This window comes from Oryzias melastigma, unplaced genomic scaffold (assembly GCF_002922805.2).
Source record: "Oryzias melastigma strain HK-1 unplaced genomic scaffold, ASM292280v2 sc00204, whole genome shotgun sequence".
NCBI classification, from domain to species: Eukaryota; Metazoa; Chordata; class Actinopteri; order Beloniformes; family Adrianichthyidae; genus Oryzias; species Oryzias melastigma.
In genome coordinates, this window is record NW_023416880.1 from 588,408 (window position 1) to 612,265 (window position 23,858).

General features: G+C 41.3%; 3 protein-coding genes and 1 long non-coding RNA gene across 8 annotated transcripts; 2 read left to right on the forward strand and 2 right to left on the reverse strand.

Annotated features, from left to right (window-relative positions):
- The first annotated feature begins 86 nt into the window (after positions 1-86).
- Positions 87-8,509, forward strand: LOC112138117. Its single transcript, XR_002917712.2, has 3 exons — positions 87-253; positions 7,413-7,540; positions 7,633-8,509. It is a non-coding gene; the product is annotated as an uncharacterized LOC112138117 (long non-coding RNA).
- wipf2a (WAS/WASL interacting protein family, member 2a) lies at positions 1,970-16,652 on the reverse strand. Its single transcript, XM_024260682.2, has 8 exons — positions 16,194-16,652; positions 12,497-12,638; positions 11,654-11,783; positions 11,203-11,346; positions 9,712-10,317; positions 7,718-7,957; positions 3,767-3,868; positions 1,970-3,482 (listed from the first exon to the last, which is right to left on the reverse strand). Exons 2-8 carry the CDS (start codon positions 12,554-12,556, stop codon positions 3,439-3,441), a joined length of 1,326 nt encoding a protein of 441 aa, XP_024116450.1. The 5' UTR covers positions 12,557-12,638; positions 16,194-16,652; the 3' UTR covers positions 1,970-3,438.
- A 903-nt stretch (positions 16,653-17,555) lies between these two features.
- On the forward strand, positions 17,556-18,265 carry mrpl21 (mitochondrial ribosomal protein L21). The gene has a single exon (XM_024260707.2). It carries the CDS (start codon positions 17,598-17,600, stop codon positions 18,180-18,182), a length of 585 nt encoding a protein of 194 aa, XP_024116475.2. The 5' UTR covers positions 17,556-17,597; the 3' UTR covers positions 18,183-18,265.
- A 208-nt stretch (positions 18,266-18,473) lies between these two features.
- Positions 18,474-21,493, reverse strand: cunh6orf120 (chromosome unknown C6orf120 homolog). Of its 5 annotated transcripts, none has more exons than XM_024260708.1 (2): positions 21,366-21,493; positions 18,474-19,532 (listed from the first exon to the last, which is right to left on the reverse strand). In XM_024260708.1, the coding sequence occupies exon 2, from the start codon at positions 19,496-19,498 to the stop codon at positions 18,935-18,937; it is 564 nt and encodes a 187-aa protein (XP_024116476.1). In that variant the 5' UTR covers positions 19,499-19,532; positions 21,366-21,493; the 3' UTR covers positions 18,474-18,934. The 5 variants fall into 5 exon arrangements, with proteins under 5 accessions (XP_024116476.1, XP_024116479.1, XP_024116478.1 ...); XM_024260711.1 differs by having other exon boundaries at positions 21,318-21,371; XM_024260710.2 differs by lacking the exon at positions 21,366-21,493 and adding an exon at positions 21,210-21,359.
- Positions 21,494-23,858: the final 2,365 nt, after the last annotated feature.

Here is a 23,858-nt window from a genome sequence, read left to right on the forward strand (position 1 = left end):
TGAGTTCCTCCGCCTACACGTTTATACCAACCACGAGTAGCTGGTCACGTGTTCCCTAAGCCCCTCCTCTCCACAATCTCCCGCCAACTCCACCAGCTGCTATTTGACAATATCAACGCGGGACTTTTAACATTCGCGGCAAAAATCTTCTCTTGGGCTGAAAGAGAGCCGAGATGCTCAAAAATTCAGAGGATTTTTACAGTTTTCTGTGGAAACATAAATTAAACCCAGGATCTCTGTCTGCTGGCATCAGGTAAACCATCCGCTACTTTAACGTTTTCATTCCAGTTTATCAATAATTTAAGATGAAATACTTAAAAGCCATGAATGAAAAACTATTTACTGAAAATATTTAAACAAACGAGCCGCGTTCAAACACATTTTGTTGAATATAAAGTGCAGTTATGCATTTAAAGGTGAGTTTTATTGTCAAAGTTCAAATAACTCTTAATTTCTCGTGTGCAGGAGATGGGAGGTTGAAATCCGATACTTTACAGTCGTGAATCAAAAATGTTGTTGAGTTTCTTCATCGTAAATATCAGTCGACACATAAATAGGTACTTTGATACATAAGAGACCCCAAAAAAGCACAAACAAACAGACGAACATCATTTTTTAAAGGTAAAGGATGTACGGAAACGGTTTTTATTTCCAAGTTATCATATACGAATGTAAAGTAAATTTTGAAGTTTCTGAAGAGAATCCGTGTGTTTCCACGAGGCTGCTCCTTCTGCGCTCATCTGAGCTCTGCTACAGACAACTTCGTTCTGGTTGGTCTGCAATGACGTCACGGCCAATCAGGTGCGAGGATGAAGGATCATACCATTATGTGAAAACTAGAGAGGGGGTTCTGATCAGTGGAGCTTCAGTCCGTCTACCGGTAACTTACAAAATGTAACAGTTACATAACTACTGATTTGTAACCTTTTTTTCTATTTTGGAGGACAAAAAAGTTTTGTCAAAATTTTAAACCCAGTAGATAAATATGGTCCCAAACGACAAAATGAAACAGTAAAGGGTAAACAGGAGATGGTAAAAAAAATAATCCACGAGTTTGCCTCAAAACCTTCAGATTTATGGAACTAAATTGGGACCAATATTATTAAAAACAACTTGAAAAAAAATATTGCTTTTCAGCATTTTTTTTAAGATATCTTAAACCCTTTTGCTATTCTTAAGTAATAAAAACATTTTCAGTTTTAAATGTTCTGTTTTATAGGGTTTCAGAACTCAAATTCAGTTTCAAATCTTTGTTTTCACCTTTTACTCTTTCAGTTAGCCCCACCCCAACGTGCCACAATGGGGACAAAAGTTTTGAAACTGAAATTTTCAGATTCAAAACTCAAAAGAAAAGAAAAAAGTTGAAAGTGAAAAAAAGATTTGAACTGAAAACTAAGTTTTGAAACCTTAAAAAAATGAACACTTGAAGCTGAAAATAATTAAGTATATTTTAGAATGGCAAAAAGTTTTGGACATTTAAGTTTTTTTTGCCAAACACCAATATTTCTTTCAAGTTGTTTTGTTTCAAATAATTTTGGCCTCAATTTACCTCCATACAGATCAGCTTGAACTTTCCTGCTTCACAAACCATTTCATTAAAATGATGATTTGTAACTGAATAAAAATGCACAAAATTAGCCATTAAAAGGGCTTTTTAATGAGAACACTAAATGGTTTCCATTTTTTTTAAGTTATGGTATAATAAGCGCCTACAATAAATCTTAGCTTATGATTAATTTGAAAGTTTTCATCACCCATCTGAAATGATAAAGATCTGTCAAAGGTCTAAATCCTGAATGTTTTACACATCAAAATATCTGCAGAAACTTCCAAATTGACAGTATTTTAATGATTTTTTTTACTTTAAGACATTTAGATGCTCTTCCGTAAAGTACTTTAAGTTTTTTTTAACAATGTAAATGGTGAAATAATGAAGGCTGAAAGCAATAAAGAGGCCAGGAGTCAGACACGCTTTCCCCCCACAAGAAGACAAAGTTTATTTGAAGTTATTTCGAGTGATAAAACATGGCTGATTAGCATGAAACGTCCACAGGGTTCCTGCTGGAGGACACCAAAGTGACAGGTGAGCCGGCCTCCAGGTAAAGACGTTAGTGTTATCGTTCATCCGTGCTGCTTTTCCCCCAAACATCCGGAGCGGAGCGTCCAAACCAAACTAACTGGACCGTCATTATAAGTCTTAATCATCTCTTCTTTCCTATTTTACAAACTTTTTACATCATAAAAATAGAACAATAACTATGATTACCATATTTCTTAGTGTAAATATACAATGTTTATTGCATCTTCATATAGACTCATTTCTTATTTACTTTGTCACCAAATTCCCCCTAAAAAAACAAAAACATAAAAGCACTGGTACCAAGAGGGAGACGACGTGTAAGGCATCGACCAGCAGGAGGCGCTGCATCACTGAGAATAAGCAATCCGACCCCAAACAGCATCTTTCAGTGGGATATGATTAGTGTCATGACGTGTCGTTTGGAAAAATAAACATCCATCTATTCTTTACCAGTTTCTGTGGCACTTAAGTGTTTTTTTTACCTGTTTTATCTACAATCAACACAAACTCTTCCTTTGCATAGCAATTGAACATCATCCTGAACGTTCGGCTCCTCTGACCCTCTGCTAAAGTCGTGAAGTTGTCTGAAGATCTGCAGCTGAATCCAGCTCTGCAGGAACCGAGAACATTCTTTGCTTTTTCACCTGTTCTCCGTCTTACATCAAAGTGAATCAAGTCTTGATGTCTGAGTGCACGAATCAGCACCATGCACAGTGTTGCTTTAGCAGTTCAATAAAGGTAAATTATCAGGAAACGTTCCCTCTCCAAACGTAAAAAAACTAAGAAAAACATTCCCAGCTCAGCGCTTCGTCCACCATCAAGAGAAACTCAAAATCTCAGCTAAATAAGGAACGTATAGAGAAGCCGTCGTCACCGTTCTCGTGACGCCGCCGCGTTTGGCACACAAACACCGTCGGCTGCAGCTCTCCCCTGACGCAGGGCGGCCAGCAACCAAACATCAACCAAAACCACCAGAACATCTGGAGAAAGACAGTTAGTCTGCCGGAAACGTTTCCATTCCGAGTGATGATTATTTCCCCACAAAAAAAAAAAAAAAAAAAGTTCTTTTCATGAAAAAGCAAAGAATCATGGTTATCAAAACGCCTGGAGCGGCTGGAATGACGCAGAGATTAGGAAGTGTGTTTGGTCCTGAAGTACAAAAAGAATTTCTTGGCATCGCTTCAGCCGGCGGGTGGCTGAGGTGGAGTGGGCTCCTCGTTCTCCCGTCCCGGTCGGCGTGCCGTTCGGCGTCCGTCCGGCTGCTGCTTTAGTGTTAGTGTAAGGAATGTCTAATCTGAGCGCTTCTTCACCTGCCCCCCTCCACCGCCCGTGGGGTTCAGTCCCGAGCTCCGGTCCGTTCACCTCATGACCGGCGGCGCCGGAGGAGCTCCTCGTTGCATAGCTGTGGGCGGGACAAAGGACAGAGGTTACTGCAGGTCATCCGGCTCAGACCCCGGGACACCTCCCACCCTGTCGGATTCCCAGCTCTCCCTGCACTTCTTCCCGTTCACCTGCACCAGGTGTGATCAGTCATTCAGAGGAAGGATTCAGCACATCAGCAGAAAGCAGTGCAGAGAGATCTGGAGACCGTGCATGCTGGTGGATCTCCAGATCCATCGGATCCCCGCTCATGCGGACTAGTAAAACCCACTTTTAACGTGTAAATAAAGCAGACGGGACTCGAACCTTTGTTGCTTTTGCTGGGGTAGACTTTGTTGAAGGGCTTGTAATCATCTGGAGGAGGCAGCTCTTCAATTGAATGAAAAGTGTATTTGGCCTCAAATTCATCTGAAGAAAGAAGAACAAAGAATCATCAGAAAACAAAGCTGACTCAGCAGATTCTGGGAGATCCTCATGAAAATGATCAGATTTGACTAATTCACAGATTGATTTTTTGAGTTTGACCTCGTCAGCATGCACGGCATTCTCCAAACAAGAATCATGTCACGCCGCCACAGGAGCAGAATGTCTGCATATCCCGAACGGTTCGCTGCAGGTCGTTTTCTTTTAACTATCAAAGTTATTTTGGGAGAATAAAGAGAATCTCTCAACCTGTTTATGCACAACAAATATCTGATCTTTGTGCAAATTAAATAAGATAATCTGATCTAATCTCTGAAGGTGATCTGGGATCAAAGCATCAGGATTTCTTCCCAAAGAGCCGAAAGTTCTCCGGATGCATTCGTAGTTTTACATCCACAGATGTGTCAACAAAAACAAACAACAGCCTGTTTTCATTTTAACGCTGTTAGAGCACAAATGCAGACCAGCAGCAAAGCCATTTATTTCACAGATTATCAGGTAGTTTCCACATTAGCACCGTTAAAGCTGCAGTTACATATAAATCAGCAGAATCTTTTCTGAAAACGGTTGGCGTGGTCATAAATGCAGACGGAGACGGTTCGGTAGACCAGGACAACGTTCCCCGTGCCATCGCACATTCTCAGAGCACAAAACAAACTTAAATACTACTTACACCCAAGTATACCCTACTATTTACATCAAACAAAGCAAGAAACTAAAATTCATTAGAGATGTGGCGTTCACGGACGAACCAACCGGACCATTATCATGAACAGACGGACTCGCGGTCGGCTGAGAACCGTTCCGTATTTCCTTCTTCCTCTCTTTCCCGAGTTCCACACGTTTACATAAACTCACACGTAAGCTCATCCTTCTTTTTTCTAATGCAAATACTGCAAAACAGGAGAAAAGGACAATGAGAGAAGTCACTGTGACCGAGTGTGTGAAACTGAGACTGGTCCTGCGTGACCTCTGCATGTACCAGGGCGGTGCCGACCGTCTAAACTCCTGCGGATCGTAGGGCCGGAGGGCTGATCAAGCCCCCTGTGGGTGTTTAGAAAGGCCTCGCCCTGCTATCGCCCGCCTGCAGCCAGCTTTTATAAAGTAAATGCACAGAGTTCTGGTCAGCAAACGCACAGACTGCAGGTGTTTGGAAGGGTCCGGCGCCGCCTTCTATCCCATGACTGTGACCAGGCCTCGGGACAGAGCCCGGCCTGTCAGGGGACGTGCTGCAGATTGGAAGCGCTCTTTTTTAAAAAGGTCCATTTAGACTTTTTTATATTAATTATCGGGCATATCTGTTTAAGAAAGTGGGAAAATGTCAAGTTTCACCAGATAAAATTCACAATCTAAGTTTGAAACGGTTGAAAAGAAAACTGATGACCCAGCATTCTAGCAGCATTTAAACACATCACTTACAGATAAATCTCTGAGACGTTAATTAAGTCTCACCACAGATTTGTGCGTAACTGAGGTTTTGTGTGCGTGTAGACGTGATTCGTGCATAATTTTTAAAGATTTGCATGTGTAATTAGTTTCAAGCCGTTGTAATTTTAATATGTGCTTTTGTAAATTGTATTTTTTTTTATTTTGTAACTTTTTTTTTTACTTACAAATCGGAGCGAGTCTGTTTTCTCTCCATATTTTATAACCTATTTACATGAAATAAAGATCAATACTTGGTAGGCGTGTAACGGATAATCCGTGGTCCGTACGGATCAGAGGCCACGGTTCGGCACACGTTAACCCCCACCCCCCCTCTAAACCTCTCGCTCACATAATTTAAATAAAATGTCCGTTCACATCGAATGGAATTCGTGTCAAATTCTTGTAAATCCTCTTTGTTTTGACGAGAGCTAAAGTAGCTGCTCTCCGGTGATGTTAAAGTCTGTTCACCTGAAGCTCCCGCCGCGTGTGGGAGGAGCTTCCATCACAAACCTTTCTCAGCTTCATAATGAAGGACGTGGATGGATAGATATCAGGTTTATTTCATTTTAAGAGCCGACTAAAAGCATCGGTACACGTTTCTATTTCTGGATTCAAAGAATCTCCCAGTTAGGAGCAGCAGCTGTCCCACACGGGGAAAGCCGCTTCTCCATAACGGACTCGCCGGCGCCGCCAGGGGACGATTGTATGGCAAGCCAAAGAGACCAAAAACACCAGGAAAAGCAGTGTCACGTTTTACAGAATAAATAAATAAATATTTAAATGTTCCCAAAGTTAGATCCAATAAAACAAATAATACCAATTTTTTTTAAATTGTTTTATTTATGATTTAATTTGGACATTGGGGGGTGGGACGAGACATTTGTATTTTCAGGGGAGCTCCAGATAGATTCGGTATTTTCAACACTAGTTTTAAGCATTCTTTATCTCTGTTTGTGTAGATTTGGTCTCAGGACATGTAAATCTAATCAGAAACTACATTTTGTTTGTGTTCAAAGTTTAAAAATGTTTTGTTTGATAAATAAACTCAATGACCAAATGTTTTGATTAATACTGTGTGTGAAGTACTTTATATGCTTTTTGAATATATGAATTGAAGCGTTTCCAAAAATTAATTTTGCTTTTATCTTGTTGTTTTTTGCAGTTTTTTTTTTTTTTTAACTTTATACTCATCCAAAAAATGATCCAAACCGTGACCCTAAAACGATCCGAACTGTGAGTTTTGTGATCCGTTACACCCCTAATACTTGGTGAGAACCCAACCAGAACCAATCACAGATATATCGCGATATTGATATTTTAGCTTAGTTTTACTGATCTTTATATAAAACAACCATGTTTTAAGCTGCTTTGATACTGGAGCCTATAATGTACTTTCAGCACATGCGGTTTCATATTTAAAGCGTCTGAACCAAAAAAAGCAGATGAAGATTCAGTCGATGAGCTGGATTCAGACGGCGCACAGACACAGACGACCCCGGTGGACCTGTGGTGAAGAGGGCGCACAGGCAATGACGGGGTACGAAGGCAATAAACGTAGTCGGGAAAATGATGCAGAGGTCACGCCGTCAACGTTCAGATCTATGAATGCATCAACATCTCAGAAGAATTTTAACAGACCGACGTTTGGAGTTCCTGCAGCATCCGCCTATGAGGCTACACACCAACATTGTTTCAGTTCTCAACACGACGGAGCAAGCCGGGACAAACATCGGAATGAAAGCTGCTGGCTCCGGATGTCACGCTGAGATCCGTCTGAGATGAGACGTTCAGCAGGCTGAAGCTGAAACCCGCAGATAAATAAAGGTTTCTAGTTTCTAAGCAAAGACAATAATAACTCCACCAGATCAACCGTCTGACAGGCGGACAGTCAAAAGCTGAACAGAGGCTCCACTGGATTCTTCTTTTAATCATAATTTATCCTTTATTATTGGCATCCTAATAAAAATCTTTATATCTAAAATTGAAGAAAATTCTGCACAGGTGGAGTAACTGATGACAAATCCAATAATTCTGCACAATCTCACAGTTTACCGTTAAAGTCCTGTTTGTTTGTTTGTTTGTTTGTTTGCCGTTTTTGAAGAACAACGTGAACCTCAGTGGAACTTCCTCTCCCGACTGGACTGCCGTGTCGGCGTGGAGATTCGAGGAACAGTCTATCAGGAAACAAAGATCCCGTTTGCATACGCGCAGGAGGTCATTTTCCTATCGGTGAACAGTCGACTGCATCCCAGAAAAATCCTGAACTAGTTCCACTGAACAACAGCGGCCGTCGTTTTAACACAGATTTTCATTTGATGAAGTCATAGGAAAAAAAACGGGAAAATCCGTGCCGCTTCCTGCTTCCTTAATGCCACGGGGATGGAGAGGACGGGAGGCGGGACTCACCTGTGATTGATCTAGAGGAGGAGGAGGAGCTGGAGTGGCCGTTCCGGATGGGCGGAGGAGGAGGAGGCGGTCCCGCTGGCGTTCTGGAGGATGATGAAGCTGAGGAGGAGACGGGAGGAGGAGGCTTCCCCGCCCGGATCGGAGGCTCGGAGGCTGCAGAGCTGTGGCCGCGGTACGGAGGCGGGGGAGGAGGAGCATCCCGGCCGCCATTCCGAGAGATGGGAGGGGGCGCAGGGGGGCCTGGGACCAGGAAAAAAAAGACAAAACTCAAGAGTTTAGGGTTTGAATCTGGAAAACGATGAGCCTGAGGGGGAAGTGGACCGCTGAACGGGTGTAGTTCTTCAGTATCGGACTGAACGGGGTGTTTGGGGCAGATCTGTGTTGGGGATGGGGGGGGGGGGTTCTGTCTCTAATGACGATCAAAGCACAGCCTTAAATAAATACATTCACAAACATTTTATGAAAGGAAGAAAATAGATTTATATTCACTGAAGATTATCCCACTTTTTTCCAGGTTAGGAGTTTGTTTTTAGGATCTGGCCGTGGTAGAAGACAAACAGATTGGTGCAGACAGTTTTATTTATTATAGGTTTTAAATTCTATCATATTTTGACTCATATTTTGAGTTTATTAGTGTATAAGTTTGAGCTCTTTTTCCTCCCTTTGCTTAAAAGCACTTTTCTAGTTAAAATGTTTTAATTTAAAAAAGATCGAGTGCAAATAAGGATCTTTGTGCTGTAAATTTGTAACAAATACTAAAACTGTGATAGTTCAATAAAGTGATAACAAATGTTAGATGTTCAGGTGTATAAAAAGTCGTGATGAAATGAAGTCTAAAAAACGTCAATATTCTGAAAATATCTGGATTAGAAACATGTTTCCATAGATTTCTATGCAGGTTAACCTAAAGGGTTCTGTTAAAAATAAAGGAAATGTCAATACAGATTCATGCCAGTTTCAGTTTACTATGTACTGACAATTAACTGTATTTGAGAACTGGACTGAGTGACCCCGCCCCCTTGGCACTCCAAACAAGAAGTACCTGCTAAAATCCCATAGACCTCTATAGAGAAATAAACAGCTGTTAGTCAGTCACTCTATTGGTCAGAATAAACATTCTTGATCTGATACATTTAATTAACGTTGATGCTAACATTTAATGGGATTTCCCATAAGACGGCTAATGCTAACACTCTGTCAACGTAAACATACATTCTGACTGAATGAACATCTTTATACGAATTTTCCAAACTCTTTTAAAGAAATATGGACTGTCTTTTGCCAATTCTTTGCTTTTTCTTCTTGAAAAAAGGGTAATGCCATAGCGAGATCGCCACCTAGTGTCCAAACTGAAACGTCCTCCAGGAGAAGCAGAACAATGTTTCCAATGTTAATGATCTGAACATTTTAGTTAGAACTTCTCCTTTAGAGAATCCATGTAACTCTGGATGATATTAACAATCTCAGTATTTCACTGATACATTTACAGTATGTGAACTGGATCATTAATATAAATATATAGGAGATTATTAATGTATTTCTAAACAAATGTGTATAAATGTGTAAACTCAAAATTGAATTAAGTTGAGTGAACAGAAAGTTTTTCTGGAAATTATTATGGATAACAACGGGGATTTTAAAAACCAGCGGATCAGTTTGAAGTCAGCTGGAGGAAGAGGCCGAATCGGACAGAAGAGGAAAGCTGGAATATTCCAGAAGGTTTCAGGAATGCAGAGAAACCAGGAGACCTGGAGAATGGTTTGTTTGTCCATTACACTCAGGTAACAAGTGTGTTCCGGTTTGGCGAGTTTGGAGTTATAAACGTTTCCACGGAGACGCAGATTGAACTGGGACGGAGTTTCTTTGTGAAACAGGAAGACGACAAACTGGAAAAAAGTCTCGCGGCTGCACGTCAGAAAAGACGTCGACGGAGGAATTCAGACAGTTGTAGTCAAGAAGTGCGCGTGTGTTTGTGCGTGACATCACGGTCGTACCTCCTCGGCGTCCGGGTGGATCTCTGGCGGGCGGCGGCGGCCGGTTGACCTGCTGGGGGGATGGAGAGGGCGGAGGGGGCGGGGCTTGGCTGCGGCCCCCCTTAAGACGCAGCGAGTTGTCTCTCCGCGGCAGCTTGGGGGCCCCCCCACCGTCTAAGTCGGAGGGCCCGTTGGACACTCCCCCTGGGAGGTGGGATCTGTAAGGCGGGGGAGGGGGAGGAGCGTGAGAGCCGCTGGGCTGCGGTCTGCTCGAGGACGACGGCGGCTTCGCGGTACTCGACGGAGCGGGGCCTCTCTGTGGCGTTGGCGGGAGGGGTTTCTCTCTAGAGGCGGGGGCTTGGGGAGCGTTGCCGCGGTTTCCTCTGTTGAAAGGGGGAGGGGGCGGCGGGGCAGATGTGCTGTGCTTCATCCCGCCGTGGGAGTTGCTGTTCGGGGGGTGGGAGATGTCCGGCAGAGACGGGCGGTGCGAGCGATGTGGCTCTGACGAGACGGGCTTGTTGGGCGGGGTGGGGGAGCTGGAGCGACCCGTGGGGGGGCGAGGGGCGGCGGGCCGGGAGCCCGGCGGCTTGAGGGCGGATCTGCCGAGGGAACCACCAACCGGACCGTCTGTGAGGAAGAGAGAGGCGGAGCATCACGCAGAGCTCCAGAATGACGGCAAACATTTCACTACAGACACTAAGGGGCGGAGCTTCTGGTCTCTGTTAATGCCAACGATTACCTGAACTATAACATCACCTTTAGCTCCAATCGAGTTGTGGATTTCTGTACATTTTCTTTAAATGTTCAGACAAAAGTGAACACAAAACTCCCTTCAAACGCTGGCAATTAATATTTAATGTTTACAAGTAAAAATAAAGGTTTTATCCTCTCATTCATAATGAAAGACTTTCATGCGTCAGAACAGCTGGAAAAAAACTCTCAGAAGACCAGAGGAGAAGAAAAGAGGTTTTAAAACACAAGATTGAAAATAGTCCAGCATTTAATGTAGATTTGAGTATTTTTTTTCATTAAAATACAAACATTTAAATAACATGTTGATTTAGAACAATCGAAAGTAAACTAGAAGCTATAAAAACACAAAAACAAAAGTACAGATAAGAAGAAAAAGCAGATCATTAGGAAAAACATTCAAGTCTAAAATAAATCTTTTAATTCATTCCAACTGTTTTTTTACTTGAGATATGATGCAAGAAGTTCAAATTTTCCTTAAAAAATTTTTTTCTTCTACTTTTGGTTAAAATAGTCAATATTTTTATCAATAAAGTTAATATTTTTCAGTAATTAAAGTACTAGATAAAAAGCATTTAAATACATTTCACAGAATCCATTTTTGACCTTGTGAGTCTGAATCAAAGCATCTGAAGAATCTGAGGGTCAGTTTATCCTGATAACTGGTAACCTTCAGGAACTCCAAGGAAACGTCTTGAATCTAAATCTGAACTCAGCTGTAATGAAACGGGTCTTAAAAACGGATCAATCTAAAATCTTTACCTCCAACTGGGCGTAATTTAGGCACACCTCCCTGGAAAAGTCCTCCCATTCCCATGGGTCCTCCACCTCCAAAACCTCCACCGCTGCTCCCTCCTCCTCCTCCTCCTCCTCCTCCTCCGCCGCCGCCGCCACCGCCGCCAGATTCTGATGAGACAAAAAACTCTTTAATGAAGGCCAGAAAACTCCAGGTTTTCAAATAAAGTCTGAGATGCTCAAACAGAAACCTGATTTAAACCAAAGATTAACCAACATTTCTCCTCATTTTCACACAAGATTTCAAACAAAAGCAGCAAAAATGGAAATTAAAGAAAAAAAATAGTTAAAAAAAATCAGAAGTTTTTAAACTTTAACGTGTTGAGAAATGTGGATTTTTCATTTATTTAACGATCACCTGTTTTACACAATCCCATAATAATATCCCAGCATGCATTGTGCATTTGCTCCCACTCACTCTCTATAACCGGGGCGCTGCGGTCGTTCACAACAACCTTCTTTAGCCTGGCGCCTTTGTGGATGTCCGACAGCAGCGCTCCTCTGCCTTTGGCCTCGGAGGAGTTCAGTTTGGGGGGGGTCGTGTTGGCCTGTGGGAGGAGGAGGTCGATCACAATCTCTGGGACACAATAACACGACGCTCCACACAAACTTAAATCACATTTCTGATGCTCAGGGAGAAGCTCGCTGCAGGACATTGACCACCATTGACTGTACATGAGATCTGGACTGAGTGAGTGTGATGTCACACGTAAAAAAATAGTTTACTTCCAGCTCCAGCCGAATAAAAACAATTCAATCGCCACGCCGCCATGTTAGTGCCAGAAATCGGCAGTAAGCAGTAGTTTAAGTGGGTCTGAGTTGACGTTTCTATGGTAACCCCTCTCACCAATCAGATGTAAACTTGTCGGAGGACCACACCCCTACCACTTGAAAGCAAGCTCCATGAAGTCTGTCAAAGTTTTTGAACATTGGACGTGGGAGCCAGGAGGCTCCACCTACTTTTATTGAGATATCTGATTGGTCAATTTATAACTTGGATAACAAATTTAAAAAAATAATCAGAATGGTTATTTTGACCAATAGAATGACAGAGGAACAGCTGTTTATTTCTCTGTAGAAGTCTATGGGGATTTGTGGGTACTTCCTGTTTGGAACGCCAGGGGGCGGAGTCACTCATAGTTTTCATATGCAGTCAATGTTCATAAGCTTTACCAAGAAAAATATTTTGAATTGATGTAAATACTGGGGATTTGCAATGACGACTAGGAAAAGGACCTGAAAACATTTGTAAAAGACAAACCTGATTGAAAGTTGGGGGGGGTGGAGGTCCAGGGGGAGGAGGCGGGGGAGGAATGGGCATCCTGACCCTCTTATGGCACTTCTCTACGCGACGTTAAGGCTGGCGGCTTCACTGTGTGCAGTGGGTCGGCGCACACCAACTCCTGAAAGACATTTGTGGGAAAACGTCACTTTCAATAAAGTTTTCCTCAACAGAACAGGAAGTGAAACATTTCTGCAGGTGACAGGTGAGTAGCCTCGTGAGAAATGCTGACGGACCAGCAGGAAGGAGCCGCGCTAACAGGTTATGTGAATTCAGGTGAGAGATATTTGGTTATCTGCAGCTCACCTGTGACTGTCACACCTGCAGAGATGTTTTTTATTACAAAAGCATCATCAAGGAAAACTAAAAATATATTTAGATTTATATCTATGAACATGAAAACACACCTTCAGGAGTCTTTCATTTGAGTATTTTTTTTTATCTACAAATCAGAATTGTAAAAAAATACAGCACTCTACTGCAGGAACGGCCCACTACAACCACACGTGTATTTACAATAAAGATGAAGACACTGGAGCTTTGACAGATTCACCAGAAGCTCCTGGGACTTTTGGAGGAATTTCCATCTAAATCCATTTTGAAACTCGTTAAAAGTTATGATGGGAGATACAATCAACAGAAGAGCTTTAAAAGAAAAAAAACTTCCACCAGAACGACAGTCAAAGCTGTTGCATGCACTGCAGCACGCGCAGTTCAAAGCAAAAAGTAAGTAAGTAATTTGTATTTATATAGCACCGTTCGCAGACAAAAGTCACAAGGTGCTTCACAAGTTAAAAGCATAAAAACAAACACTTAAAAATGTAAAAACCATCAAAGACAAAGCTTCGCATGTTAAAAACATAAAAATAAAACCTCACAAGCTAAGAGACATGAAAGACAAGAGCAAGTACCACATAAAACAATCATTACAAGAACAATTAGAAACAGATTCAGTTAAAATGCTGAGAAAAAATGTTTTAAGACGGCTGTTAAAAGAGTGAACAGAGTCCAGGGAGACAATCTATTAGCATAACAACCTGATGACATTGATGATATTGATCCTATTTTTGAAAGTAACCAGGATTAAATAGATAGATATACTTTATTATATATTATATATTATTATATATTATATAAATAATGCTGGGTTACAAACTTTAATTAATTTAGGCAGAAATTCTGTAGCTTCTCAGTGAATAATGACATCAGATCAATGAGTAAGTAGAATCACCAAACAAGCAGCATCATTTAACAGAGTCAGTTAAAAGTTATGATGGGAGATACAATCAACAGAAGAGCTTTAAAAAGAAAAAAAACTTCCACCAGAAAGTCAGTGCAGCTGTGGATCTATGTGAGGCGCAGACACCTTCAAATGTTGATGAAGACTCTGGATGAAGATGAAATGCCACAAAATAAATGAAGAAAGCGGCTCAAAGTGTTATTGATGAGTCAGCAAAGAGGCTGGGTATCTGGTTGCTATAGAAACAATTCACAATTAATTCTTTGTGTTTATGGTTTTCTTCTCATTTCTACTTTTGTTTAAACTGTAAATAAAGTTCAAATTTAAGTTGTAAGCTGTAAGCTGAATTTGGCCGCTGAAGATGCTAGTGCTGATAACTGAAGATGGTGAAACTGATAGCTGAAAACGCTGAAGCTGAAAACCCCAAAGCTATAATACCGGAAAAAGCTGAAGCTGATAGCCAGCTAAAATATTAGCTAAGTGACAAATTAGCCTAAAAGTTAAATAAATAAATAGGTTAGCCAAAACACCTAGCATGTAGCTGAAAAAAAATGGCTAAACTTCAAAATATCCCAATAAACTGAAAAAAGACTAAATTAGCCAAACTAGCTAGCATGTAGCTGAAATATTAGCTAAACCCTCAAATAGCCTAAAAGATCTCAGTAAATGCCAAGTCCTAAAAGCTAGCAGAATGACAATTACTAAACTTTAAAACCATAACTTTTTAACATAATTATGAATAAAAAAGCAGAAATGTTATTTCAGAATAAATCAACTTAAACCTTAAATAACTTTCAGTATTTTACTCTCCATAAAAATATATTTTGTCAAAATTATACAAGTTAGAAATGAGCACAAGATAACATCGGGCTATAAATAACAATGAAGTAAAATAATATGGATGGCCGGATCCGGCCCTCGGGCCTCGACTTTTACACGTGTTTTAAAGGATATATAACTTTCTTGATTGATCAGTGAGCACCACTGCAGGGACAAAGTCAAAACACATTGTGGGTCATAAAACCTGCAGAGCTGCCCCACATTTACCGTCAGCCATAAAAATAAAAATAAAAAAATCCTGGTTCACATCATCAATAACCGACCACTCAGTGATTCTGAGGATTAAAAATAACTCTGCTATGGGAAGCAATTAGTTATTCAGCCATTTATTCAAAACATCTAACATAAGAGCTAAAAATAATCACGAGTAGAATCATGGAAAACGGTTCCTGGACCTTCCAGCCTGATTCTGAGTCAGGTTTGGAGCGCAGAAATCGCAGGAATCTCACCAGGCGAGATCGCATTCATTCATTCATTCAGTTACGCGTATAAGAAAACATGTAAGCAGATACTGGAAGTGACGGTGAAGGCTCGTGACTGCTCCTAAAGCGGCTCCATGAGCTAAACCTGAGTTAGTGGAACGAAAAGATCCTTTTTTTTAATTTATAAATAAGAACTGATTTCAAATACGATATTTTGTGATCTTTTTATTGTTTAATGGCTGTACTGTTTAATCTTTTACACAGTAGTTAATTCTCTATCACCAGCAGATTTACAGCACTTATGAAAAACAATAAAACAAACTTTTCCCGTTTCCTGCTCCGGCCTGCAGGTGTTCACCTTTGGCCCATAATCACCCTTTTCTTCTTAGGATCAAAGAAAGACGGCGTGAAGTAAAATGTGATTAGCTTTCCTCCACATCCACCAGTCGCTCGGGGAGAGCCAGTTTCCCTGCTCCACAGAAACACAGCTGGGGAGGGAAGGCTGGATGAGGAAGTGGGATGCTTTTGTGGTTAAGGAAATACAGTGGGCCACACAGACGTGTTTCTAGGCTGTGAGGGGCCCAGCTTCACCAAACAGGGACTGCTCTGTGGACGTTTTCCTGAAAGCTTCCTTTCTCACTCTGCAAGTTTCATCACTTTAAATAAATAGTACCATTAAAAAACACAAGTATGAATAATCAGAAGATAGTTCTAGTAGTTTGGTGCCACTTTCAGGGGTAAAAAGGGATCAGTTATTAAGGGGTGACCAAAGAGGCTTCAACAAACAGCTTTTTCTTCCTTATAGGCATAAAGTTGTGTCATGCGCAGTAGCATACTAATAAAAATACTGTTAAATCGTGCTAATTGAAGACAAATAAAAATAAAGCCTTGGATTTTAGCTTTTACGAGTCTTCAGAGTTCTGACAAGTGTTTTCTGTGGTTTAATCTGAGCTGTTTAAGCTAAAAAGAATCTGATGAAGATCAGTCTGATGGTCCAGGAGAACCACAGATCATCCAAACAGCAACATTTCTGGTTCAAAAGTCCGTAAAACTGGATTAGTCGGGCCGAGGCAGGCTGTGCCGCCGCTCCCAGGTGAAGCAATAACATACCTGGCGTTAGCTAGCAGAAACTTAGGTGGAGTTCGGTTAGCTTCCCGGCTGGGTTCGTACTCACCCCGACGTGACGAGCTTCGGTAGTTCTGTCCTCCAGAACAACATGAATGGAAACGACCGTGGCGGCAGTCCTTTGTCAAAGCAGTTCGACAAAAAATGAACAAATACAACGAAAAGTGTTGACGTGACGCTCCAGAGACTCGGAACGTATACAGGTTATGCAGCTAACATTAGCCAGCGACGGTCGGTTAACCAGAAACTAGCCGCGGTTAGCTAGTTAGCGCAGAGCTTGTTTACTGCTGTGCTGTCAGGTAGCTGCTAACCGAGCGGTAACAACATAAAAACCCGCACTGAATGCGCCTGACTGACACTTCCACGCAGTTTACGGTGTCTAGGAAAACTTCATCCGCACTCCTGACTCGCAGGCAGAGCCATCCTCCCCGCTGACACCGTTTTTTATCGGTCTGTTCTCGGAAACCCGGAAACCAGCGAAACGGCTCAAAATGGAGGCAATTTTGGTGCTGCGTTCGTATGTAATCGTAAATTATAGCTCTTCACTAAAAGGAGAAACAACAGTCGAGGAAACAGTCATTTAATTGTTGATTTACTATCACAAATGTAATTAAATTATGTATTAGAAAATGTTTGGCATGATAAATGTACAAATAAATAATATGAGGATAAATTAAGAGAGGAATACAGCTTAGTATTCTTGCAATTTCTAAAATGTTAAGGGATAATTCAATCACATGTGCTTAATTTAGGTCAAGGTATAGGAATTAATAGACCCTATCAGCCATCATAGGGCAAGAGATGGATACCCACAATTCACCCTCACTCCTCAGTCACCCGTTCACATGTTTTGGGCTATGGGGGTAGTAATCAAGAAGGCTGGAGGGGTACGAAGAAAATACAAAGTCTTCCTTGTTGTACTGTTGGCCCCCACATCATTTTGCACCCATCTTTTTTTAACAAATCTTTAAAATATTTACATTGTTCTGGAGAAAACATCTAAATGCATTTTTTTCTTTTACATTGTAATTAATTAATATTTGACATCTATGTCTAATGTATTGAATTGAATAAATTACGTATTTACAGTTTATTTTTAAATAAGATTATGTTTTAAAATTAGTTAAAGTTAAAGTTAAAGTCCCACTATTTGTCACGCACCTAGGTGTGTGAAATTTGTTCTCCGCATTTGACCCATCCCCTGGGGGAGCGGTGAGCTGCAGACACAGCCGCGCTCGGGAACCATTTGGTGGTTTAACCCCCCAGTCCAACTCCTTAGTGCTGAGTGCCAAGCAGGGAGGCACTGGGTCCCATTTTTTAAAGTCTTTGGTATGACTCGGCCGGGTTCTAATGAAATCTTTCACAAGTGTATTGAATTTCCTAAGTTTCTTAAATGTATCTTGGTCTAAATGCAGCGCACGCGCACTTTGAAAGCCTGCAACTTCCTGTCAAGATGGCGGCGAGCAGAGGGCTTACGGGTCTGTGGAGGACGTGCGTGACCCTAAGAAGACCCCCTTTCTGTGTCCCTGCTGCTGTCCGGACACAGAGCTCCGTGAGCGGGGACCTGCTGCCCCGCACCTCGCTGTCCAGGCCTCCCTGGGCGGACGAGCCGAGCCCGGTCGGGCTGGAGGAGGAGCAGCAGCGGCACGCCGCGGTGGTGAGCGCCGTCAACCAGCGGATTCAGAACCGGGACTTCGGCCGCCTCTTCGCTGTTGTTCACTTCGCCGGCCGCCAGTGGAAGGTCACGAACGAGGACCTGATCCTGATCGAGAACCACATCGACGCGGAGTGCGGGGACCGCATCCGCGTGGAGAAGGTGCTGCTGGTGGGAGCGGAGGACTTCACCCTGGTGGGGAGGCCTCTGCTGGGCAGGGAGCTGGCCAGGGTCGAAGCCACCGTCATCGAAAAGACTGAATCCTGGCCCAAAGTCCACATGCGGTTCTGGAAACGACACCGGTACCAGCGCAAACGGATGATCGTGCAGCCGCAGACCGTCCTGAGGATCAACAGCATCGATCTGGCTCCAAATCTGTCATGATCAAACCTGAACGCCTCTGAACAGTCACGTGATCATCATCTGTACAACCTTTCACATTAAAGCCAATAGTTTCTAAATTTTAAGTTTTAAGAATTGTCATTCCGGTTTTATAAGCATAAATATGTAAATATATATTTAAAAAAAAAACGCTTTTTTAAACGTCACTTTTCAAAATATGGGGATCAGTTTGAAGCTCCAGTTTCCTGTCTGTTTAGCTATTGAAGGTTCAGAGTTATTTTCACAAACATTAGAACGTTTCTTCCGAATCACCATCTGCTCTGAAACAAGACAAAAGATGTAAAAGACTTTTATTCTGAAACCTGATTCATTCATCAGCCTGGAAACCAGAACGGTTCTGTTCCGTGTGAAGGCACTGTTGAACATTTCTGCTCAGCGATAACAAACCGAACTCCAGAAATGTTGATGTTAGAAAATAAATCTGCTCGTTCAACAGGCAAAAAAAAACATGTTTGCTCCTGAAGTCAACATGAAGTTAATGGGATTAAAATCAACGCTAGAAGTTTCAGACTTTAAGGTGTGAAGACAGGTGGAGCCACACCTGGGATCATGTGACTGAAGCCTTAGCTGAGATTAACTGATCTTAAAGTGATCAGAGCAGGAGTCCATTCTGTAAAAATGAACAAAGAAAAGCGTGCGTTTAGAGTGTCTGAATGAAAACACAAAGGTCAGATCTTCCACAGAAGACCGGACCGATCCCTAACTCTGAGCGGTCTTGCACTAAGAACGGATTTTCAGAACAAAATTTCAAGTATAATCTTTAGAAGTCCGATTAAAATAGTCCAAAAGATCGACTCTTCTTCCTGGAAGTCGTCCTCTGCTGCCTGTGCAGATTTCTTTTCCTTCTGTTTGTCGTCGTGTGAGTACGATCCCTTGTCAAAGGGGTCCTGCTGTACCGTCTGATCGTAGAACACTCGCATTTCAAACTCGCTCTCCAGGTACGACGGGTGGCCGTAAATCCCGATGCCCACCGGCCTGGAGAAGTCCCCGGGAACCACCACCACATCGTGGCCGCAGGTGACGGACTGCAGCTTGTAGGTGTCAAAGTTGGGGTGCAGGGTTTTGTCCGACACGTACAGGTCCGCGTCCCCCTTCAGGCTCTTCATGTGCAGGATGATTCTGCCATCGTGGTTGAGGCGCAGATAGCTGTAGTTTCCGGCGCCGATGTGCCCCTGGACCACGTGCAGCAGCGTCCACTCCTCGGGGACGCCGCTGTCGTCGTCCTCCGTGGAACCCAGGAAGCTGCAGGCCTGCGGCAGCGAGAGGGCGACGAGCAACGCGATGCAGCGCAGCATCATGGTGGAGGCATCGGTCAGGCAGCGAGCAGACAGCCTGAAACACAGGAGGACGATGAGGAGCCGAAGAAATACCGGAACGAGGACCACCACAAAACTTCAAAGCCATCTTTTGATCCGTTTCCAATCTGTTTTTTTTTTAATCAGGATTCTATGGAGGTAAATTAGGGCCAATATTATGTGAAACCCAAATCAAAGAAAAAATGTAAAATGTCTGGAACTTTTTGCTTTTCTAAAATAAAAATTATTTTCAGCTTCAAATGTTTCAAAAAGGTTTCAAAACTCACAATTTCTATTTCAAAACCTAGTGTTCAGTGTCAAATCTTTTTTTTCACTTTAAACCCCCCCCAGTTTTGAATCTGAAATTCTGTTTCAAAACGCTTGGACTTGTTGTGGCACGCTGGGGTTTGACATTTTGACATTGAAAATTTGGAGTTTTGAAACATGAAAAAACAAAACATTTGTAGCTGAAAAGAAGCTTTTTTTTAGAATAGCAAAAATGTTTTCTTTTTGTCCAAACACCATTATTTTTTAAGCTATTTTATTTGGGCTTCAAATAACATTTGCCTCAATTTAGTTCCATAGAATTAGGCTGTTTTAGTCAAAGCTGTGTTTCTTATAACTTTCCATCATAAAATGCTTCAATATTTGAGTTATTTTGTTGTTTTATTGAGCAACTTTTTTCTTTTATTAAAGTTTCTTAAAACCTCAAAGCTTTTGGTCTTTAAAGTTGCTGAACCTGTGACGTTTCCAGTGATGATTCATGGGATGAAAAACTTTTTTAGGTTAGCAGGCTGACAAAAAACTAAAGCTGGATTTCACAAAATTCACCTAAAATATGCATCTTTCAGTTATTAAATCCATGAAAGAAATTCTTTTTATAATTTCATAGTACTAATCTGCAGGAAAATTAATGCAAGTTATAATTTTTAATCATAGTTATATTAAATCTGCTTCAGTTACTATAAAACTCAAATAAATGTTTAAACAGTAAATCAAGTCAATAATCTATTTTGGTTTTGCTGAAAACCAGTTCATAGGAATGTGTTTTCCCCCTTTTTTCAGTTAAGGAATCCGATTTGAATTATAACCAAAAGTTTTAAACAACCATGTACTTAAATGTAAATTCTGTAAATTTTGTACATTATACTTTTATGTTTACATTCTTCTTTTTATTCTTAATATTATTATTATTATTACTGTAATTAGCGTTGCTGTTTGCACAAAGGGAGGAGAGGAAGAAATTTCATCTGTGCTTTGTATGCCCTGTACTCAGCATATTTGACAAATAAAAGCCTACTTGACTTGACTAAATGGACTTTTCACATTCTTAGTTTACAGCTAATCAGTATATTCTGAAGCTAAATTCCAGCTCAAAGCTTTAGATGTTAAGCTGCAGGAGAACAAATGAATTCAGAGGAAACTGAAGTCCACCACGGCGGTGACACTGCAGGTAAAAATAACCTCAGGCCTCTCTGTCGACTCTGACCTCTGACCTTTGATTCGGGGCCGGTGAGGCTCCTCTGATCCCAACAGCAGTGAAGTTTTCTTTTCTATTTGAGTTTATTCGCGTTAAACACGCGCTTGATGTTAGGTCTAGTTCGAGCTTCTCCGTGTTCGTTTGTCTTTAACGTTCTCAGAATCAGGAAAAGTGAAAGAACCGAACAGGAAACATGTTAGCAGAGCTGAAACCCTGTGAGCTAACTCTTCTTACTGAGCTAACTGTAACGCAGCTACGTCAAATGTAACTTTCCCGGAATAAACAAACGCAAAACAAAGTTTAGACAGGAAGCGCGTGAAAAGTTAAAGCTCCAGCACTGACTGGTCGTCCTCGGAACGAGTCGTAAAAGGCAGGAGAGACTTTACTCACACAGCTGTCGCTTCTTTGGCTGCATTTTCATTGAAGTAGAACTTCTTCGCTTCCGATCTGTGACGACACAAGCAGGCGACGGTGCTCGACCGCCACCTACCGGCCGGTGGCTATACTGCAGAGAATACTGAGAGGCATGGGCTGACGAGGAGTTACATTTAAGTTATGTATTTTTCATGTTATTAAGTATATTATGAATGTATTTATATTTATGGGTTGGTAGACATTTCATTAGTGCTTTTAATTGTTACCTGTTTTCGCTATTTTAACACATAAATCTGTTTTTATATGTTTACACTGACCTGTTTTTACAGTCAGAATATGAAAAATATGTAATCCACCAATAATGTCTGACTTTTCAAACACACCTGTGACGTCACCTCACCTGAGCGGCGCTCAGCAGAGTCCTATTTTATGGTTTATTCATCAGAAAGAATCATCTTTGCGAACTCTTATTTTGAAATTAATTAGATCTTTTAAAAACCTAATTAACTAAAAGTGGTAGCACGATGCTCCTAAATTCATTGTTTTCTTGTTACCAAAGAAAATGGGTTATAATTCATTTTTTAATAATTTATTTTAAAACATACACACATACAGCAGAATACAGAGGACGTTCAAAGAACAAAAGGCTCATAACTTGATGAATAAAACTGTTTTAAAGGCCAAATGTGAATGATTTAAATATATTTGTGACAGAATATTCTCAGTGGAGAACATTAATATTTATTTGGAATTATTAAAGTCTAAGAGAAAAAATTTGCAGCACATTGGCATCATCATCCCTCTTTGTTTTTCATTAGAGCACATCTTATTTTCGTGAAAATTGAAATAAACTCAAAGCTTCTTGTGCTCTCCCAAATCATACATGGGCTGTAAAATCATTTTTACTTTATTTTAAATGTTTTTTGTCAATAATAGACTAAATAAAAAACACTTATAGAAGCACAATCTTATAGATTTAATTCAAACTTAAATTTCCTTTTTTAACAGATAAAATGTGAATCTTTTTAACCTGAATTTCTACAGAATCGGCTCCAATAAACCACAAATAAAAGAAGTTTCACAGATGTGTGTATGTTTAAAATAAATAAAACTAAATCAAGCTTTACATCCCATTTCTTTGGTAAATCAGATGCTTGGGTTTAAGGGTGGAGGTCCAAGCCAAACATCTCCACTACAACAAACATACGTTGCTAAAGTTCTGCTTCCACTTTTCCAAACATCACATTTTCCTCGGATGACAGACATTTCATTGCATCACACGGAGCTGTGGTTCAGCGTCTGTTCACAGTTTAGAGGTCTGACTCCGGAGCGGCACATCAGAAAAACCCTGGAAGACCTGAGACGTCCTGGAAGGACTCACGCCGTAAAATCAAGAGGAACTTTATTAGACTGCATATTTACATTTGCCGTGGCGACAGAAAGCTTCTCCTCTCAACACCAACGGGAATCTGATTCTTCTGAGATGAAACCTCAGAAAGAGCCGACCCTACATGGGGTCAGGTCAGGCTGGAGGTCGTCTCCACAGAGTTATGGAGATGAATTGGGGCCAATATTATTTGAAACCCAAATAAATTTTGGCCAAAAAAAAAAGTAAAATATCTGAAAGGTTTTGCTATTCTAAAATAAACGTAATTATTTTCAGCTCAAAAGTTGTTTTTTAGGTTTCAAAACTCAAAATTTCAAATGTCAAAACTTTTTTTTCCAGTTTCAAATCTTTTTTTCACCTTTCATGCTTTAACGTTAGCCCCAACTCCACGTGCCACAACAAGGCCAAAAGTTCTGAAACTGAAATGTTCCGATTTTAAACCGGTGGAGAAAAAAATGTATGAGTTTAAAGTGAAAAAAGATTTGAAACTAAAAACTAAGTTTTGACAGCTAAAAATCTGAACATTTGAAGCTGAAAATAATTACGTTTATTTTAGTAAACCAAAAGTTTCTGACATTTGAAAACATTCGTATCAAGTTCATTCATTCGGGTTTCAAATAATTTTGGCCCCAATTGAGCTCCGTACAGAATCCCCTCCAAATCTTTGTCTCCTCCAGATCCACTGATTTCACATCAACACCTTTAGAATTAGTTTCACTTTAATGAACATCAACTTCAGTTTGAAACCAAAACAAAAAGAAGGAAAAAGAAAAACAACAATGTTGGGGGGGGGGTCTCCAAAAACCACCAGAACGGGGAAGTTCTGGCCTCGTTCTTGGCGTCTGCAGAAGCTTTCAGTCGTCTTCTCTCGCCGCCGCCGCGTCTCCTGCAAACTGCTTTAAGGCTTCTGACTCGGACGGTGAGGTCAGAGTCCGGACCGGACCGGACCGGGGTGTTTGGAGTGAACCGGCCCGATGGAACGGCAGAGATCTTCTGAGATCCCCCCACTGCCCCCCCAGGTCTGAGAGGAACTCCAGAGTCCTCATCTGATCTCCGGAGGAAAACCGACCGGGTTCTGGGGTTTTTGGAGACCAGAACTCCGGAGGTCATCAGCGGGGGAG

What these genes read in the sequence shown, in the direction of transcription:
- cunh6orf120 (XM_024260708.1), bottom strand. Translation starts at nt 19,498, where the DNA reads ATGATGCTGCGCTGCATCGCGTTGCTCGTCGCCCTCTCGCTGCCGCAG.
- mrpl21 (XM_024260707.2), top strand. Translation starts at nt 17,598, where the DNA reads ATGGCGGCGAGCAGAGGGCTTACGGGTCTGTGGAGGACGTGCGTGACC.
- wipf2a (XM_024260682.2), bottom strand. Translation starts at nt 12,556, where the DNA reads ATGCCCATTCCTCCCCCGCCTCCTCCCCCTGGACCTCCACCCCCCCCA. An exon ending in TAAATTACGCCCAGTTGGAG is followed by an intron (nt 10,318 to 11,202) that starts GTAAAGATTTTA and finishes TCTTCCTCACAG; the next exon opens with ACGGTCCGGTTGGTGGTTCC. An exon ending in CCCCAGCAAAAGCAACAAAG is followed by an intron (nt 3,483 to 3,766) that starts GTTCGAGTCCCG and finishes TCCCGCCCACAG; the next exon opens with CTATGCAACGAGGAGCTCCT.